Source organism: Callithrix jacchus, chromosome 5, assembly GCF_049354715.1.
Source record: "Callithrix jacchus isolate 240 chromosome 5, calJac240_pri, whole genome shotgun sequence".
Lineage (NCBI taxonomy): Eukaryota > Metazoa > Chordata > Mammalia > Primates > Cebidae > Callithrix > Callithrix jacchus.
Genome location: NC_133506.1, coordinates 118978789 through 118997965, shown reverse-complemented (window position 1 = coordinate 118997965; position 19177 = coordinate 118978789). Strand labels below are relative to the sequence as shown.

The following is a 19177-nucleotide window of genomic DNA, read 5'->3' as shown; positions in this document are numbered from 1 at the left end:
CAGCATGGCCCTCTGTACATGAAATCCTTGGGAAGCCACTCCCAGCCCACGCCCCTCCCCATGCTGCCCCCACCCCAGCAAAACTGCTCAGAACCCGACTCCACTTGCTCAGAAGCGACTCTCAGGGACACCCAGAACGACCATGTGGCCAAAGCCAGTGGCTGCTTCTCCCCCTTGGCTGTTTTTTTTTTTTTTCCTTTCTTTTTAGATGTAGTCTAGTTCTGTCGCCCAGGCTGGAGTGCAATGGCACGATCTCAGCTCACTGCAACCTCCGCCTCCCAGGTTCAAGCAATTCTCCTGCCTCAGCCTCTCGAGTAGCTGAGATTTACAGGCGCGCACCACCACACCCAACTAATTTTTGTATTTTTAGTAGAGATGGGGTTTCACCATGTTGGCCAGGCTGGTCTCGAAATCCTGACCTTGTGATTCCCCCGCCTCAGCCTCCCAAATTGCTAGGATTACAGGCGTGAGCCACCTCGCCCAGCCCCTTCTCCCTCTTGCCTTAACCACTCATCGGCATCTAACACAGCCGGCCCCTCCTTCCCTCTCCAGACCCTGTCTCTGCAGCTGAGACCCCGTGTTCCCAGCTTTCTTCCTAATCCCACTGGCTCCTTCCCTAGTCTTTTCTCCTGCCCCTCCCTCACCCTCTACACCTGTAAACAGCCAGGAGGCTCGTCCCTAGGGGACATTTGTGTGGAGGGAGCTGGAGAGTGTGCTGTGGCATCTGGGGGATGCTGACCAACATTGCACAGGACAGCCTCCCCCAACAACGAATTACCTGGCCCAAAAATGCCAGCAGAGCTGAGAGTAAGAGACCCTGCCCTAAAGAAGGTGGAACTCCAGAACTTTGTCCTGACTCTCCTCTCCTCTCCCTGCACACCTCCCTCAGGGATGTCATCTGTGCCGTGCCTTTAAACCAGGTCCATCTGCTGATGGCCAGTCCTTGGCCCAGTGTCTCCAGCCCCAGCCCGGGACCCCACTCTGCTCAGTGTCTTCATGTGCAGGTCACATGGGCGCTTTGCACAATACTTGTCAGGCCATGTGATTTCTTAACATCAAACCCGTTCTCCACCCTCTACCCCCATCTTTTCCAGCTCAGTCCACCCACCCAATTGCCCAGAAACCTGAGAGCTGGCCTTGACTCCTCCCTTTTCCTCACCCTTGACATCCCATCCATGAGGAAGTCTCAACTGTTCTGCCTCCAAAACATCCTGTCTGTATCTTTCCTACTACCACCGGGTTCTCGCCATCAATGCCTCTTGCCTGGAGGATGCCCAGACCTTCCCAGTCTCTACTCTCACTCCTACAAGCATCCCCAGCCAGCAGCTGCAGCGAGCGTGTTAGGATGAAAAGATCACATCTCTCCCCCACTCAGGATCCCCTCCTGAGATCCTATCACCCTCAGAGTCAAATCTAAGGTCTCCTGTGGTCTGCCCCTGCCTCTCTCCAACAGATCCCCACGCCTTTCTCACTGTCAAGCCAGGGGGCTTGCAGGTGAGCGAGCCACGCCTTTCCATTCTCAGGGCCTCTCCGATTGCTGTTCCTTCTGCCTAAGCGCCCTCCCTCACTTCTATAAGTGGCTGCTTCCTTCTTTCCCTTCAGATCTGAGCTCCAGCGTCAACATCACCTCCGCGGAGAGGCCTTGTCTGACCATATTTTTCCCTCAATGCAGCTCCTGCTTCCAATCAGCCCGATCCCTTCCAAGAGCTTACTGCAGCCTCAGGCTGTCCTGACAGGGGAGCTTGTCCGGCTGCTCATTTCCATATCCCGGGACCTAGGGCTGCATGCAGGGATTCATCAATATTTGCTGAATAGATGAATTAATGATTCTTGGAGCACCCTGAGGGTAGGAGCTCCATCTCCCATCAGACCAAGGGCTCCTCTCCGCTGGCTGGTGGCCCACCCACCGCCCCACACCCAGCACAGGCCTCGGCCCTCCGAACAAGCCAGACAAGGAGACCCTGGGGCTGGCAGGTGGGCATAGCCCACATGTGGCCTCACATCGTGTGGCTCCTGTGCTGTGAGCCCTGCTCATCACAGAACTTCTGCATAGGGACAGGGATATTGAGAGTAGGAGACAGCAGGGCCCTCCAGGGGAATTTTAATGTTATGGTGAGGTGGTGACAAGGGCACTTCTCTGAGACTAAACCAGCGGGATGACCCGGGACAAATCACCCACACTCTCAGGCCTCAGTGTCTCTGGCTGGTAAATGAGTGAGGGAGTTGGTCACTAAGGCCACATGCAGCTCCCATGCTGGGGCTGAGGCTTCTGGGACAAGTCATTGTCCCTCTCCCTCCTCTGCCTGACAGCCCGTGTCTCTGACAGGCTGGAGCTGGGAGGAGCACGGAAAGGGTGCCCACAGCCTGGGTGGACCAACAGCCTCAGGCTGACTTGAAGACCCTCCTCTAATGCCCAGGCCACGGCACCCAGGGAAGAAGCGGCATCAGGTTTTGGGCAGCAAGGGAGTGTAGGCCCTGTCCTCCAGAACTGGCCAGTGAGCAGGAAGGGGCCAGCTCCTGCCCCTGAACTGGGCTCAGGGCCCCCAGGAGCTGAGGGTCAGGCTCCCTGGCAGGGGGAACCAGCCGCTCTCAAGAGGACCCTTACGCAGCTCACACATTAGACTGGAATCGCTGGTCCACATGCGGCCCTACTCACACTGTGCACATGGCTGGCCCCTCCCTGCCTCATGGCTCCTACCCCATGTGTCGCTGCCAACTTGCTGGCTCTTTTCAGTCTCTATTAACCTCCCCTGCCCCCCACACTTCTCTCAAGGCTCAGCTGGGTCTCTTGCTTTCTTCCTTCAAGCTCCACGCAGAAGCACACATGACTCTTGGTGCTGACAGACAAAGGCGGTCCCCAGGGAGTCCTCCCTCTAGTACCACGCCCTCAGAGCCTGTCCCCAGAACACCTCCACTGGGGTCTGTCCAGAGCCCTCAGACTTCACATAGCCCCAGTGGAACCCCTTGGCTTCCTGTCCCCAAACCTGCTCCTCCAGCATGCCATAGCCCAGGAGTCCCACCACCCACCACCCTCCCTCAGCCCCAGCCAGGAATCCAGGAACCTTGCCACCACCACCTCCTCCTCTGCCTCCTGTACCTCCCAGCTGCTGGCAAGCCCCTCCCCACCTTCTCCTGGAAACTCTCTCTAAAGGGTCCACTCCACCTGGCCCCATACCACCCCCTTGGTCAGGGCGCCCAGCCTCACTCACTTGGACAATGGCAATGACACTGCCTCCTCCTGTCACAGACACAACCCCAGTCTCCTAGCATGCCCAGCCCACATTTAAAACCCTGGACAGGGCCGGGCACGGTGGCTTATGCCTGTAATTCCAGCACTTTGGGAGGCTGAGGCAGGCAGATCACTTGAGGTCAGGAGTTCGAGACCAGCCTGGCCAACATGGTGAAACCTGGTCTCTACTAAAACTACAAAAATTAGCCAAGTGTAGTGGCATGTGCCTGTAATCCCAGCTACTCAGGAGGCTGAGGCAGAGAATTGCTTGAACTCAGGAGGCGGAGGTTGTAGTGAGCCAAGGTCATGCCACTGCACTCCAGCCTGGGCAACAGAGTGAGACTCTGTCTCAAGAAAAGAAAACAAATGGCAGTAAGCAGAATAAAGCAGTGCCAAGTGCAGGGCACCAGGTAACACCTTTGCTTAGATCCCTGCATTTAATCCTTAGTAATAGATTTATGAGTGAGGGATTACTGTTAGCTCCATTTACAGACGAGGACACTGAGTCACGGCCAGGTGAGTCAGACAGGCTCTCATGACAGGTGAGGCAGTCGGAGTGAAACCCAGGTTCATCCTAACCTCGGGGAGGGAAGGCAGTGGTCTCTCCTCCCACTTCTCCAGCCCACAGCGCAGCCCGGGCAGGGTTTGCACCCCATGGATCCGAGCCCTGCCCTTCTGTCAGAGGTTCCCTCCCAGACCTGCTGGTTCCCTTCCAGACCCTCCCCACCTACTCCCCAAAGCTTCCAGGTCCAAGCCCCCTTCGCCTCTCACCTGATCTCCATGGTGGCTCCTAACAGGTCTTCTTGCCTCCAGTGTGGCCCCTCCCTAACTCGCTCCCAGGGAGCCAAATGGATATTTGAAAGCTGTAACTCCCTAGGGAAGAGCCCTCGAGCCCGAGAGCTTTTGGTTGCCCTTAGGATGAACACTGCGTTCTTTGCTGGCCTGCCTGCCTTCCTCTTGGGCCTCAGCTCTCCTCTGGAAATCACCCTTGCCTTGCTCCTCGTTTTCCAGGAGCCCCGGTGGCCATCTTCAGGGTGGCCTGTCAAGCCAGGGTCCTTGTGGGATGGTTTCACCAGAACTCCAAGCACAACTTAATCAGATCTGTCCCACAGCAAAATCCACCTTTCTTGTTAACTTCTTTTACATAAGTTCTTTAAATCCCCCTGCCAGGAAATTCTTCCTAGCATCCAACCTCCATCCTTCATGCTGCAACCTACACTGCAAACTCTCTCTGGCTGCAGAGTCTGTCAGGATGGGTCTAGGAGAAGCTGGAGGGTTCTGCTGGAGCCAGCTTCCCCCTCATTCCTCAACCCATCTTACCTTCCCCTTCTTGGTGAGGATCTGCTTATAATACAACCAGCCTTCTCTCCTGATATCACTGAAGGTCGCATCTGAGAGGTCAGAGGTTGAGTGTCGCTTAGAAGGAGCGTCAGCATCTTCAGAGGTGCCCCAGCTATCCAAGGACTGCAGGGACACAACAGAGGGCAGTTTAGGGTGGCTCCCACAATGCCAGCATCTCAGGAACCCCATGTACCACTCGAGGCCACACAGGCCTGGCGTATGTCTGTGCTACGCCCTGATGTGCTGTGTGACCTCATGGGCGTTGCCTGTCCTCTCTGGACCACTTGTGTTGAGGTCATGAGACATCCATAAAGGAGAAGCCAGAAGGAGGAAAGGCTATGGCCAGCCCTGAGACCACAGGCCTCACCACACAAGAGGAGCCCGTCCGGAGCCTCCTGAAACTTTACAGACTTAGAAGAATTAAGGAAACGAAGGAAATGACCATGTCAGCAAGGAGTTAAATAAACAGAGGAAGTGGGAACACCGACAATGCTGAATGAGTGGAGCAGGTAGTCATGTCCACAAGGAGTTAAACAGAGGAAGTGACCATGTCAGCAGGACTCCAGCCGCAGAGGGCACAAGTCAAGGGAAAGTTAAGTAAGCAGAGGAAGTGATAAGGAAGGAATGAGCCAGGTGCCAGCATCATTGAGGCGTTCAACCAACCCAGGAGACAGAGGGCTTGACATCAAGATGGCTTTTCCAGTCCATCTATAATCAAAAACATCCAAGCAGGGTGGGGAAGGCCAGGCACAGTGGCTCACGCCTGTAATCCCAGCACTCTGGGAGGCAGAGGCAGGCGGATCACTTGAGGTCAGGAGTTCAAGACCAGCCTGGCCAACATGGTGAAACCCCATCTCTACTAAAAATACAAAAATTAGCAAGGTGTGGTGGCGTATGCCTGTAATCCCAGCTACTCAGGAGGCTAAGGCACAAGAATCCCTTGAACCCAGGAAGTGAAGGTTTTGGTGAGCTGAGATCATGCCACGGCACTTTAGCCTGGGCAATAGAGTGAGACTCCATTTCAAAACACACACACACACACACACACACACACACGAAAAAAATATATATGATTTAAAAAACAATATGTCCAGGTGTGATGGCTCATACCTGTAATCCCAGCCCTTTGGGAGGCTGAGGTAGGTGGATCACCTGAGGTCAAGAATTTGAGACCAGCTTGTCCAACATGGTGAAACCCCATCTCTACTAAAAATACAAAAATTAGCCGGCATGGAGGCACATGCCTGTAATCGCAGCTACTCGGGAGGCTGAGGCAGGAGAATCACTTGAATCTGGGCGGCAGAGGTTGCAGTGAGCCAAGATTGCACCACTGCACTCCAGCCTGGGCAACAGAGTGAGACTCCATCTCAAAATAAACAAACAAACAAACAACAACAACAAAAACCAGCCGGAGCTGTCACAGGCCTGATTCAGCCTCCCCAGGACCTGAGGCTGGGAACTCCACCTGTCCACCAATCTCAACCTGTGTCCCGGCCACCTTTCCATTTCCACCCCAGCCCCCTCGTCCCCTGAAGACAAGACACAATGCACGTATTGACTGAGGGTAGTGAAAGAAACTAATGAAGCCCCGAATATAAGCTTGGGGAGCTTCTAGTCTAGCTGGGGAGCCAGGCAGGGAAACAGCAATTGTGCATGAGGTGTGCTGAGTAGGAAAACGGAGTAGCGAAGGGAGGTGTGAAATGTCAGAAGCGGAGGCTGGAATTTCAGGGAAGACCTAAAAACCGTGAAGAAAGTGAAGTGGGTCATGTGGCCATGAGGGGTGGGCCTGGAAAGAGCCAGTCCAGGCAGGAGATGCTAAGCCCAAAGGCCCTGGGTAGGGCCAAGAGGTGTCATGTAAGGATGCCGGGACCCACACAGGAGGGCGGGTCCTGCAGTGGACACGAGGGTGAGGGGTGCAGGGAGGAGGGGGAAGGCAGCAGCTGGAGCAGAAACCCCCACGCCGAGGTTATGGCCCATCTCCCCAGCACCCTCTCTCCTGATGACACCCTCTCCTCTGATGCCTTCTCTCCTGCATGCACACTCACACATGCTGCTCACCCTGTCCACCTCCCCGACACCCTCGCTCCCAGCACCCTCCCTCCTGCTTCCACACCCTCGCTCCCACACAGCACGCACATACACACACACTTGCCGCTCACCCCGTCCGTGAAGAAGCTCCGGAGCATCCGCAGGCTGGGGACACGGTTTGGCAGGCGCCTGGAAAGCAAGGGCCGAGGGTGAGGGATGTGGGCGGCACAGCTGGGACCTCACCATCTTGTCACCCACCAAACCCCAAGGCCCACAGGCCTTCCAGCAGGGGTGGCACACTGTCCCGTGCATAGAGGACCCTAGGGCCAAAAGCCCCACCCCAGAGCAGCCAGCCAGCGCGCCTGTGGCCACCCCACTCCACCCCACCCCACGTCCAGACAGGGCCTCACCGCAGAACCCGACCCTCGTCCCGGAAGGTGTTGAGCCCATCATCGCAGGACTTGGAGCGCTCCGTGGTGATGGCCAGCAGGTAGGAGGAGCGGCGGCCAGCCTTGATGCTGCCTGCAAAGCCGCCCACATCAGGCCTCAGGGTCAGGTTCAGCGGGGCAGCAGGTTGGGGGCTTCCCAGAGCCCTCCTTTCTGGGCAGGGGCAGGAGGTGACTCTCCCAAGGGGCCCCAGGAAGAGCAGAAACCAGAGGAAGAGGGCAGACATCAGGCAACAAGCCCAACAGAGATCCCTGGGATGGGGCACCAGGGGAGAGGGTGAGGCTGGGGCATGGGGAGCGCTCACTGCAGTCCTGCGAGTAATGGCGTCCCAGGGTGAAGGTGAAGGTTGGGGAGGATGGGCTGGTGCCCAGGACGGGGGCCGAGTTCATGGCACTGGAGACCACAGCAGAGGCAGGGACGTGCTTGGCTTGGAGGTCAATGCTGGGGCTGGTGGGCTCATCTGTGCACATGGAAGGAGAGAGGTGTGAAGCAGGCAGAGAGCCCACCTTCCCCACCCCAGCCTTACCATCCCCCATGCCTCTCGCTTCCAGGTTCAGACACATCCCAAAGAGTTCCGCTAGCAACAAGCCCACTGTCAAGCGTGACTGGCCCCTGTCCAGACTGTGGCCACGGAATGCCTCCCCTCAGGAGTGAGGCTGAACCACCCTCCTTAGACCAGGCTCCTGAGGGCAGAGCCAATATTCCTCCATCAGACTGGGAGCCTCCTGAGGGCAGGGATGGTGTCTCCCCCATCAGATTGAGAGCTTTCTTTTTATTGTTTTTTTTTTTTGAGATGGAGTTTTGCTCTTATTACCCAGGCTGGAGTGCAATGGCACGATCTCGGTTCACCACAACCGCCACCTCCTGGGTTCAAGCAATTCTCCTACCTCAGCCTCCCGAGCAGCTGGGACTACAGGCAAGCACCACCATGCCCAGCTAATTTTTTTGTATTTTTAGTAGAGACGGGTTTCACCATGTTGACCAGGATGGTCTCGATCTCTTGACCTAGTGATCCACTTGCCTCAGCCTCCCAAAGTGCTGGGATTATAGGCGGAGCCACAGTGCCCAGCTGAGATTGAGAGTTTTCTAAGGATAGGGGCTCCCCCATCAGCTGGGGCTCCTCCAGGGCAGAGACTATATCCCCCCTCAGACAGTGCACTCTGGAAGAAGAGACTGCCTCTCCTGGCCACAGCCTAGAGCCTTCCTTACTAACAGATGGGGCTGCGTCTCTGCTCCACCAAAGGCTGTCTAGGGGAGCCAGGCCCGTGTCTTCCCCTGCCGCAGGCTTCCTCCCTCTCACTGTCTGCTAGGCTGTCCCAGGGTGAGCTCACCTCCCAGCTCCCACCATCCCTCACCATTACCTTGCATCTTGCTCTTCCCCCGAAGCCCCCCCCCACTCCCTATCTATCCTGCTCCCTCCTGGGCACCTCACAGTCAACAGCCCTGAACCTTCTCCCCCTCTCACTCCCAACACCGGGTGAGGCACCACCCCCAGCCCGGCCAGAAGCCTGGGCATCACCCAGCCTCTCTACTCTCTTGCCTCTCCCTCTCCCACATCCAGTCTAAGGCAAGGCGAGCCTTGGAGGGTTCCCTCTGCTCTCTTTTTTTTTTTTTTTTGAGATGAAGTTTCACTCTTGTTACCCAGGCTGGAGTGCAATGGCACGATCTTGGCTCACCACAACCTCCGCCTCCTGGGATCAGGCAATTTTCCTGCCTCAGCTTCCTGAGTAGCTGCGATTACAGGCACACGCCACCATGCCCAGCTAAGTTTTTGTATTTTTAGTAGAGACGGGGTTTCACCATGTTGACCAGGATGGTCTCTATCTATTGACCTCGTGATCCACTCGCCTCGGCCTCCCAAAGTGCTGGGATTACAGGCGTGAGCCACCGCGCCCAACCGTTCCTTCTGCTCTCAAGAGCCAACCCCAGTGACTGATGAGACCCTTGGACCTGGAGGGATTCTCACACCCAGATGGGGTTCCTGCCTCTCTTGCTTCAGAGTCTTTGCACATTTTATTCCCTCTCCTTGAACATTCTTCCCCTGATGAACTCATCCTTCCAAGCTTAGCACAAATGTCCTTCCTCCAAGATTCTCACTGTAGCCCTTCTCCGAGCCCTCACCTCCAGCTCCCTGTCCCACTACACGCCCATCCCAACGGGCTGTCCCTGGCTGTCCATCACTCCTGCTGGACTCTCCAGTCCAGGAGAGTGTGCAGCCACACAGAGGGCCTGACGCAAATGTCTGCTGAGTGGATGGAGGGTGGATGGAAGGGACAAAGAGGAAAGATACAAAGAGGAAGGAAGGAAGAATGGGAGGATGGAGGAAGAATGGGAGGATGGAGGGGAGAATGGGAAGATGGAGGGAAGAATGGGAGGATGGAGGAAAGAATGGGAGGATGGAGGGAAGAATGGGAGGATGGAGGGAAGAATGGGAGGAGAGAGAAAGAATGGGAGGATGGAGGGAAGAATGAGAGGGTGGAGGGAATAATGGGAAGATGGAGGGAAGAATGGGAGGATGGAGGGAAGAATGGGAGAATGGAGGGAAGAATAGAAGGATGGAGGGAAGAATGGGAGGATGGAAGGAAGAATGAGAGGATGTAGGGAAGAATGGGAGGATGGAAGAAGAATGGGAGGATGAAGGAAGAATGAGAGGATGGAGGAAGAATGGGAGGATGGAAGGAAGAATGGGAGGATGGAGGGAAGAATGGGAGGATGGAGAGAAGAATGGGAGGATGGAAGAAGAATAGGAGGATGGAGGAAAGAATGGGAGAATGAATAATGGGAGGATGGAAGAAGAATGGGAGGATGAAGGAAGAATGAGAGGATGGAGGGAAGAATGGGAGGATGGAGGGAAGAATGGGAGGATGAAGGGAAGAATGGGAGGATGGAAGGAAGAATGGGAGGATGGAGGGAAGAATGGGAGGATGGAGGAAGAATGGGAGGATGGAGGGAAGAATGGTAGGATGGAGGGAAGAATGGGAAGATGGAGGGAAGAATGGGAGGATGGAGGAAAGAATGGGAGGATGGAAGGAAGAATGGGAAGATGGAGGGAAGGATGGGAGGATGGAGGGAAGAATGGGAGGATGGAGGAAAGAATGTGAGGATGGAGGAAGAATGGGAGGATGAGGGAAGAATGGGAGGATGGAGGAAAGAATGTGAGGATGGAGGAAGAATGGGAGGATGAGGGAAGAATGGGAGGATGGAGGAAGAATGAGAGGATGAAGAATGTGAGGATGGAGGGAAGAATGGGAGGATGGAGGAAGAATGGGAGGATGAAGAATGTGAGGATGGAGGAAGAATGGGAGGATGAAGAATGGGAGGATGGAGAAAGAATGGGAGGATGAAGAATGGGAGGATGGAGGAAGAATGGGATGAAGAATGTGAGGATGGAGGAAGAATGGGAGGATGGAGGGAAGAATGGGAGGATGGAGGAAGAATGGGAGGATGAAGAATGTGAGGATGGAGGAAGAATGGGAGGATGAAGAATGGGAGGATGGAGGAAGAATGGGATGAAGAATGTGAGGATGGAGGAAGAATGGGAGGATGGAGGGAAGAATGGGAGGATGGAGGAAGAATGGGAGGATGAAGAATGTGAGGATGGAGGAAGAATGGGAGGATGAAGAATGGGAGAATGGAGGAAGAATGGGAGGATGAAGAATGGGAGAATGGAGGAAGAATGGGAGGATGGAGGAAGAATGGGAGGATGGAGGAAGAATGGGAGGATGGAGGAAGAATGGGAGGATGAAGAAGGGGAGGATGGAGGAAGAATGGGAGGATGAAGAATGGGAGGATGGAGGAAGAATGGGAGGATGGAGGAAGAATGGGAGGGTGGAGGGAAGAATGGGAGGATGAAGAATGGGAGGATGGAGGAAGAATGGGAGGATGGAGGAAGAATGGGAGGATGGAGGAAGAATGGGAGGATGGAGGAAGAATGGGAGGATGAAGAAGGGGAGGATGGAGGAAGAATGGGAGGATGAAGAATGGGAGGATGGAGGAAGAATGGGAGGGTGGAGGGAAGAATGGGAGGATGAAGAATGGGAGGATGGAGGAAGAATGGGAGGATGGAGGAAGAATGGGAGAATGGAGGAAGAATGGGAGGATGGAGGAAGAATGGGAGAATGAAGGAAGAATGGGAGGATGAAGAATGGGAAGATGGAGGAAGAATGGGAGGATGGAAGGAAGAGTAGAAGGGATCAAAGTTGAATTAATGGGTGGAAGAAAGGATAGAACAAATGAATGAACAAAGGAGGGAGAGAGGAAGGAAAGAAGAAAGGAAGAATAGATGATGGATGAATGGAGGGAGGGATGGATGGATGGATGGATGGAGGGATGGAGAGAGGAAGGGAAAAAAGAAAGCATGTATGGAAAGATGCTGGAAGGATAAATGAATGTGAGGTAGAATGGAAAAAAGGATGACAGAAAAATGGAAGAATAGATGGATGGACGGGCAGACAAATGAATGGACAAAGAAACAAGGTGATCCCACCAGCACCCAGCCCAGAGTCTTGCCCAAGGTGAACAGGCAGATGGGGACAGCAGGACACAGACAGCTACATCTCCCAGGACAGCCACATGCACCATCACTCACCGATAAAGGGGATGGAAGCCAGAGAGTCTTCAGTGGCAGCCAAAGCAGCCACCTTCCTGCCCAGGCGTTCCCCTCGCCCACTGGCCTCTGGCTCTGGGGACTGGTCACCAAATCCAAGGTTCATTTGCCTTGCGGGGGTCAGCTGAACCTTTCGGCCCGTCGGGGGCTTCTGCCTCAGGACTACCTCATCGCGGCGATCCTCCGCAGGAGGTTCCAGGGACCGGGTGCTGGGTTCCGGCCGGACAACCCTGGGTGGCTCAGAAGCCTCTGGTGGGAACGGTGTAGGGGACTGGGCCAGGTTGAAGGTAGGTAGCCCCCCAAAGGGTGAGTCCCGGAAGGAGAGTGCGTGCAGGAGGCCAGTCCGGCGCTGGAATGATGGGCTGTAGCTCCGGTAGCCAATGTACCCAAGGTCGTCCAGGCCCTGCAGCCCAGGTGGGGGTGGGGCCTGGGGCCCTGGCAGGTCCCGAGTTGGACAGGCAGGGGTGCGGGCAGATGCACGCTGGGAAGCCCAGCCACACCGCTCAAAGCGGGGTGACACCAGTGCCCCTGGTCCCAGTGCCTCAGCGGAACGGGTGGCCCGGCTCAAGTAGTCATCTGAGCGAGCTCGGTGCCAGCCCTCCTGGCCCAGCTGGCTCAAGGCATCCTGGGAGGTGGAGCAGGGCCATGGGCGGGGGGCGGCCACCTCCTCCAACCGGTCCTGGGAGGCGCTGCGGGCCGGGGGAGCCATGGCTGGGCACCGTCTCTCCCCCGCCCTGCGGGGTACCTGGTTTGACAGCCAGTGTGACAAGGCCTGCTGGCACTCCAGTCTGCTTGGGGGGACCCGGCTGCCAGGCTCCGGGAAGGCACAGGGCGTCCGGGGCTCCGAGGCGAGGTGGGGGAAGGCACCAGGGCTGGGGCAGGGCTGGCTCATCCCCAAGGAGGAGTTGTCCAGGTGGGCACGGGCAGAGGGTGGCACACAGAGCCTCGGGTCACTCCAGGCAGCAGGACTCCGGGAGTCACTGGGCAGTGCTGAGGTGGGCTCAGGCACCATAGTGGCCCGGGTGGAGACCCGGGCCGGAGCAGCGTAGGTCTTTCGGGGGTAGCAGATTGGGGGTGGCTCCGGGATGCTGCGGGCCTCTCCAGAATACGGCTCGTTCCCCTTCAGGTAGGCATCCTGGGAGTAGGCCTAGCCAGAGACACAGAAGCAGGTGAGCAGGGCCAGACAGGTCCCACGGGGCAGGGGCACGGCAGCCCAAGAAGATACAGGAGTCCAGGAGGGGACTGAAGGGAGAGGACCAATCGGTGGGGGGAGAAGGCAGGGGAAGGTAAGGGGAAACAGGGGACAGCAGAGCATATGTCCAGGCAGAGGACAAAGAAAAGCAAGAAGCCTTTGAGACACAGGCAAACTCCAGCAAAAGTGGGATTTCTCTAGGACTATGACAAGGACTTCCTTAGCCAAAAACATTCCAGCATCTGTCTCCTGGGGTCCTGCCCCATCCTGGCCTCCACCGCCTCCCTGCCCCCTTATGTCTACCAATGCCCACAGCTCCTCGGGTGGAGCCGGGAAACCCCACAGAGACCAGTCAAGGTGGCAGATGAGAGAAGAAAGCCGGCTAGGGGTGTGTCCGGGTGGGGCGGAAGCTGGCAGAGCCCAGCTGTCCCTCCATCCCTGGGATGGGGAGCTGGGGGATGGCTCCTGAGCCACTGGGGTGAGGAGGAGCTTGCCCACCTCCTCCAGGCTTGAAGGAGGGGCCTGAGCCACCTTCTGCCACCCCTGGGCCTGGAATTTGGCACTGGGAGCTGAGGCTGACGCTGCATTGCTAAGGAGTGACAGGGCCAGCGCCCAGGCCCAGCCAAAAAAGGAGGTGGCTCCCAGGGGCAGCGGCCTTGTGGCCCAGGCTCAGCCTGGCCCTTGCTGAGCTGCCCAGGAGCCTAACTCAGGGCGAAGAACCAAAGGGTGGGTGGGTGAAACCAAACACACGCACACCACACTACGAGGAGACACTGGAAGATACACACCCAGAGACATACACACAAACACAATGAGACACACACAAATAACTACACCTCCAGTCCCAGGCACAAACATCATGTGATGAAGACAAGCTAAGCCGCACCCCCGCACTCAGCCCCCTCCGGCTGGCACAGGGGCCGGCACACACATACCTCTCCCTCCTGCCATCCCACCGTCTCTCCAGGCTCCCGGCATCTTCACGGCGGCGGCAGCATCCCTGCCCGCCTCCGCCCACCCCCAGCTCTGGCTAACCCCCCCACTGACCACTGTGCCACCCTGGCTGGGGCCTCTGGTCCCTTCTGTCTGCCCTCACTGCGGCTCCCCCTTGCTCCCACCCCGCTCTCCCGGCTGGCTGGCTGGCGGGAGGAGGAGGGAGGGAGGATGGGTGTGGAGGGCCTTGCCGCGTCGGTGGTGGCGTCAGCAGCTGCCGAGGCCCGATTGGCCTCCAGCCTTGGCTCCCAACCACAGGAATGCCTGGGCCCCACCCTCTGGCTGGCGGAGATGCAGGGGCCAGTGGAGGTCCCCAGATGCTGACATCTGGGGCTACCAGCCCACCCCAACCTGGGCAGCAGAACTGGAAGTTGCTGCTCTTCCTACTCCTTGCCCCTGGCAGCTGGAGAGAGTGGGGGACACCCCAGGGTCCCACCCTGTCACTCCCCCACAGCTGGCCTCACCTCAGCCTGGGGGAGCTGTACAGGCCTTGAGACTTGGGGTGAGCAGTCCATCTCTGAGCCCCACTTCCTTCCTCCCTCTCCCCAGGAAGAACAAGGGGACAATCGAGGTCAGGGGTGGAGGTTTCCAGAGAGGCATCGTGCCAGGCATGGCACTGTGATTACAGTGATTACAAGAGTGCGTCCAGGGCAGAAGCCAGCACAGAGGCTCTGAGGGCCTCCCCGGGGACAGTGACCTTGGGCAAGCAAGCCACCATCTGGCTGGGACCCATGAGAACAGGGAGGTGGGCACCGGGCAGAGAGGACTGCCCGGGGCTCTCAGCACAGTCAGGCACCATGAGTGCGCGCATGTGTGTGGAAGGGTACACCTGGGAGCACAGGGAGTGCTTCATGCATTGTCTGGGCCTCGCTCTCTGTGTGTCAGGCTGGACGCTGTCTTCTAGGTATGCTGAGGTTCGGACTGAATAAATTTCCTGTGACACAGGTGGGCGCATGTGCGGAGGTGGGGCAGGAGCACGCCAGTGTTTGCGGGAGTGCGTGCTGTGATTGCGCATTGTGGGTGTACAGATGAGGAGGCGAAGATTCCGAGTGTGCGAGGTACTGCGCTGTTTGTACTGTGGGAGCCAAGCGGCTGCTGAGTGTATCGACATGTTTTAGTGTTTGTGGGTGTGTGCTGTGGTGCACTTCGCTGTGTGGGTGAACGGTGGCAGTGGATGCCGGTGTGGCTGTCTGTTTGTGGCACGTGCTGGTGCCGTGTGTGTGCTGTGCTGTGCTTTGTGCTGGATAGAGGTTGTGCTGTGTGCTGTGTACCTGTGTGCTGCTTGGCTACTGCGTGGTGCACAGGACAGCGGGGTGGGGTGGGGTGTGCTGGGCAGTGTTTGATGTGTGCTCGTTGTCTGCGTGGACGCACCCACCAGAGACACCTTCACTCAGGGCCTGGCAGGGAGCGGGTGTGGGGAACAGGCATGTCTCCTAGGAGCTGATAAGAACGTGCCAGGCTGGCAGATCCTGCTCGGTCACCCTCCTTCCAGATACCCTGGCAGGAATCCTGCCTGCCAAGGCCAGGTCTCCCACTCCCCCAGCACAGAGCAGCTCTGAATGAAGCAACAACCAGCTCCAGCCCAGGGTTGGGCCTGGCATCCCCAATTGGGCAGTGTCAGCCAGCACCCTCCTGACACTTCCTTCTCTGCCTCCTGAGGGAGCCGCTGCTGCCCCAGAGCTCAGGGGTCTCCTCTCAGGCTGTGGGGGCGGGACTCACCAGCTGGAGGATGTCCTCGTCCTTCGGCATGATAGACAGCTCCAGAGTGTCATCACTACAGAAACAGGCAGAGTGTCAGGCTGGGCCAGGGAACAGGGTCCAAGAGGAAGGGATCCTGGTCTCCACAGCATCCCCAGGGCAAAGGGGCGGGAAGATAATATGGGATGAGGGGCCAAGAGCACTCACCTATTCTGGATCAGAGCTATGACCTGAGAGTAGGTCTTCCCAATGACGCTTTCCCCATTCACCTTTACCAGCCGGTCTCCTGGGGACAAGGAGCACATGAGTGGTGACCAAGGTGCATCAGAGGCCCCATCTGAGAACCCCAGTACCAGGCATGGATAACAGTGTGGGGACAGGGACCTCCCTAGCACCTGGATCCCAGAATCCCATCTTAGACAGAAGGTAGAAAAGTAGAGCCCAGGCCAGGCACACTGGCTCACACCTGTAATCCCAGCACTTTGGGAGCCGAGGTGGGTGGATCACCTGAGGTCAGGAGTTCAAGACCAACCTGACCAACACAGCAAAACCCCATCTCTACTAAAAAATACAAAAATTAGCTGGGCGTGGTGGTGGGTGCCTGTAGTCCCAACTATTTGGGAGGCTAAGGCAGGAGAATCACTTGAACCTGGGAGGCGGAGGTTGGAGTGAGCCAAGATCGTGCCATTGCACTCCAACTGGGGCAACAAGAGGGAGACTTAGCCTCAAAAAAAAAAAAAGAAAATAGAGCCCAGGTAACTGGGACAGCTCACCTGTGCGAAGCCCCGCCCTGTGGGCAGGGCCATCTTCCTTCACATTCTTGACAAAGATGGTGTCCATGGGCTCCAGGCGGTGCCGGGGGGAGGGTCCTGGTGGGCATCAGCCAGGTTAGTTGGGGGTGGCCGCTGAAGGTCACAGCCATGCACAGCTACACACACAGGGGACACACACTCAGAGAATGATCGCGCTCACCCGGTCACAAACATGCCCAGGCCCACACATCCACGGGGGCACTGGGTAGGCCATGGAGGCACAGAACCTGGCAGGAAGACACAGACTTGGGAGAAGGAAAATCTGCGGGGACACAGAGTCACTCCGTAAATACCTCCTGTGTCCTCTTCATGTGCTAAAAGCTACACTAAAAAGGATGAACAGGCCGGGTGCGGTGGCTCACACCTGTAATCCCAGCACTTTGGGAGGCCGAGGTGGGCGGATCACCAGAGGTCAGGAGTTCCAGACTAGCCTGGTCAACATGGTGAAACCCCATCTCTACTAAAAATACAAAAATTAGCTGGGTGTGGTGGTGGGTGCCTGTAATCCCAGCTGCTCAGGAGTCTGAGGCAGGAGAATCACTTGACCCTGTGAGGTGGAGGTTGTGGGGAACCAGGACCGTGCCATTGCACTCCAGCCTGGGCAACAGAGTGAAACTCCATCTCAAAAAGAATAAAGAACAGGCACAGCCCTTGTCCTTCCAGAGCTCACTGTCCAGTTCCCAAGGCAGATTCTCACACACGTGCACACACAACTCACAAGACAGAGGAAAGGGTGCCATACAAGAGGCCCTAACAGTTCCGAAGACACAGTGCAGGGACAGACGCCCTCCACGCAGGGATGCCCACTCCTGCAGACCCAGCAAGACATGCAACACTCACATCCCCCACCTCCTCCCTTCCCCAGGCTCAGGAGATCTAAGCAGAGGTCCAAGACCCCTAGGATGGGCACAAATCACACTGCACCCCAACAAAGTTTCTTTGCTCCTAAGTGCTGCTAACTCTAGGCTAATAGAGAAATGGGCCTGCTCTAGGCCAGCTGGCCCCTCGCCCAGCTCGGCCTCTGGATGGGGACACAGGAGTGTCCTACGGCTGCCCAGCAGAAGCCGCAGTGGCAGAGTGAAAGACTGCCGGAGAAGGAGCTCTATCTGGAATACCCAGGGGGCCTGGGGAGCAAGGGCCACACCAAGGGGAGTCAGGCTCACCTCATAGGAGAGAAAGACCTTGTGGACCTTGTGTGCCATGTATACCTGTGTGTGAGGTATGGGCACTACGTGGTGCACATGACAGTGGTATGCTGGTGGTCCTGACTCTCATCAAGACCCCACTGTCTCCACCTCCAAGGAGAGCCCTTGCTCAGTGCTCCCACCACCAGCCCCCAGGCCCTGCAGCACTGCCATGCCTTGCTCTGGGCTGGGAGCAGCTTGACGGCAGGGGCCGGGTGGCAGACATCGGCACCCCAGTGTACCACCCACAGCGTGCGGCCCACAGTGTGCCAAGCTCAGTGAACTTCTGTGAAGGAAACAGGCCCAAGGGAGACAAGTGTGAGAAAAGAAAGCGGGAGGACAGAGAGAGTGAGGAAGAGGCACCAGGGGAAGTCAGGCCAGGGGCACAGACAAGAGAAAAGGCAGCAACAGGAGTCAAGGGAGGGGCACAGAAAAGGACAGGCAGACTTGGGGGAGACAGGGAGAAGCAAGGTAAGTCCCTGCGCAGGCCCCGAGCCCACCAGTCCGCCCTTACCTCCTCCGCGGCCTCCATTCTCTTCCTCCTGCAGGGAACAGAGGGGTGGGTGTGGGCCTCAGTCCAGCCCTCAGCAGCCACGGGTGGCCCAGCTCCAGTGGGCAGGGCCCTTCAGGTTCCTGCCGCCCCTTATCTCCTCCCAAGTAGCCCAGCAGAGGAAGGTGCAGGAAGGGTGTCAGCAGGACACCAAGTCCCAGGCAAAGTTCCCCAGTAACCATATACTTCCACCACCCCGCACCCTAACCATCGGGGAACCCCCAGTCCAACAGGTGACCCAAGACCCCTCCTGGGGGAGGTCCCAGTCCAATGGAAGAGGCACCACACAGGCTCGCACACACAGAAGACCTGGGCAGTTACAGATAGGCACATGACAAGTGCAAACTATGGCTATCAGCTCCAGGGAACACCAAGGAGAGGCCTGATTAGAGTCCTCCTCGGCGGGAGGGGACTCTGAGGCATCCAACGGTGGCAGGGAGAAGGCATGGTGGATGTAGGAGGTGGAGCGTGCAGGCGCTGGCTGGCAGGGATAAGCGCTCACAGCACACGGACAGCTGAATTGCTGAGTTAAAGCAGAAAGTCAACACCAGCAAGTGACAGAGCTCAGGCTAAAGCACTCAGGCTTACAGGACAGAAAGAGGGAGCCAGTGAAAGTTCTTCTGTGGGAGAAAGGGGAGGTGAAAACACCAGTCAGGGGAGAGGATTCCAGCAGCCGGGTGCAGGGTGTCAAGGGGACCCACTGGGGGGCCTCTGGGATCACCCTGGTAGGTTGGGGAAGGTGCTGGACTTGGGGAGGAATGAGAAAGGAGGTCAGAGGGACAGGCTAAGCCAGCTGGATGTGGCGATTTAGCACTGGATGGGACCTTCGGTGTCCTCTCTTGTAACCCTCTCCACAGATGTACCCATTGTGTAGTTTACAGGGCATGCTGTGTTCAACGCCACCCAGAGACTCAGTGGCAGAGTCAGGGCTGGAACCCAGGCCTCTGTGGCACCCCAGGGAGGACAGGGTGGCCACAGAAAGGCCACTGGGTTCTTCTGGGGAGCAAGCACTCGGCCCCCGTCCTCCTGTGTGGGGTGCACTCCAGCTGATATGGGCTGACAGCACAGTGAGCGGGTGGCAGAAGCAGATGAATGCA

General features: G+C 57.2%; 1 protein-coding gene across 11 annotated transcripts in view; it reads right to left on the bottom strand.

Annotated features, from left to right (window-relative positions):
- ARHGAP23 (Rho GTPase activating protein 23) overlaps positions 1–19177 on the bottom strand; it is a 101029-nt gene that overhangs the window by 36602 nt on the left and 45250 nt on the right. For 9 of the 11 annotated variants that reach the window (XM_078374275.1, XM_078374278.1, XM_035301393.3 and 6 more), the window contains 9 exons: positions 18045–18072; positions 16308–16403; positions 15742–15820; positions 15556–15610; positions 11634–12798; positions 7350–7505; positions 7009–7120; positions 6730–6787; positions 4550–4693 (listed from right to left, as the gene is read on the bottom strand). In XM_078374275.1, the coding sequence (XP_078230401.1) occupies positions 4550–4693; positions 6730–6787; positions 7009–7120; positions 7350–7505; positions 11634–12798; positions 15556–15610; positions 15742–15820; positions 16308–16403; positions 18045–18072 (1893 nt within the window). Of the gene's footprint in view, positions 1–4549; positions 4694–6729; positions 6788–7008; positions 7121–7349; positions 7506–11633; positions 12799–13778; positions 13985–15555; positions 15611–15741; positions 15821–16307; positions 16463–18044; positions 18073–19177 lie in introns of those variants that run through there. The other 2 variants (XM_078374280.1, XM_035301398.3) reach the window with 2 other exon arrangements.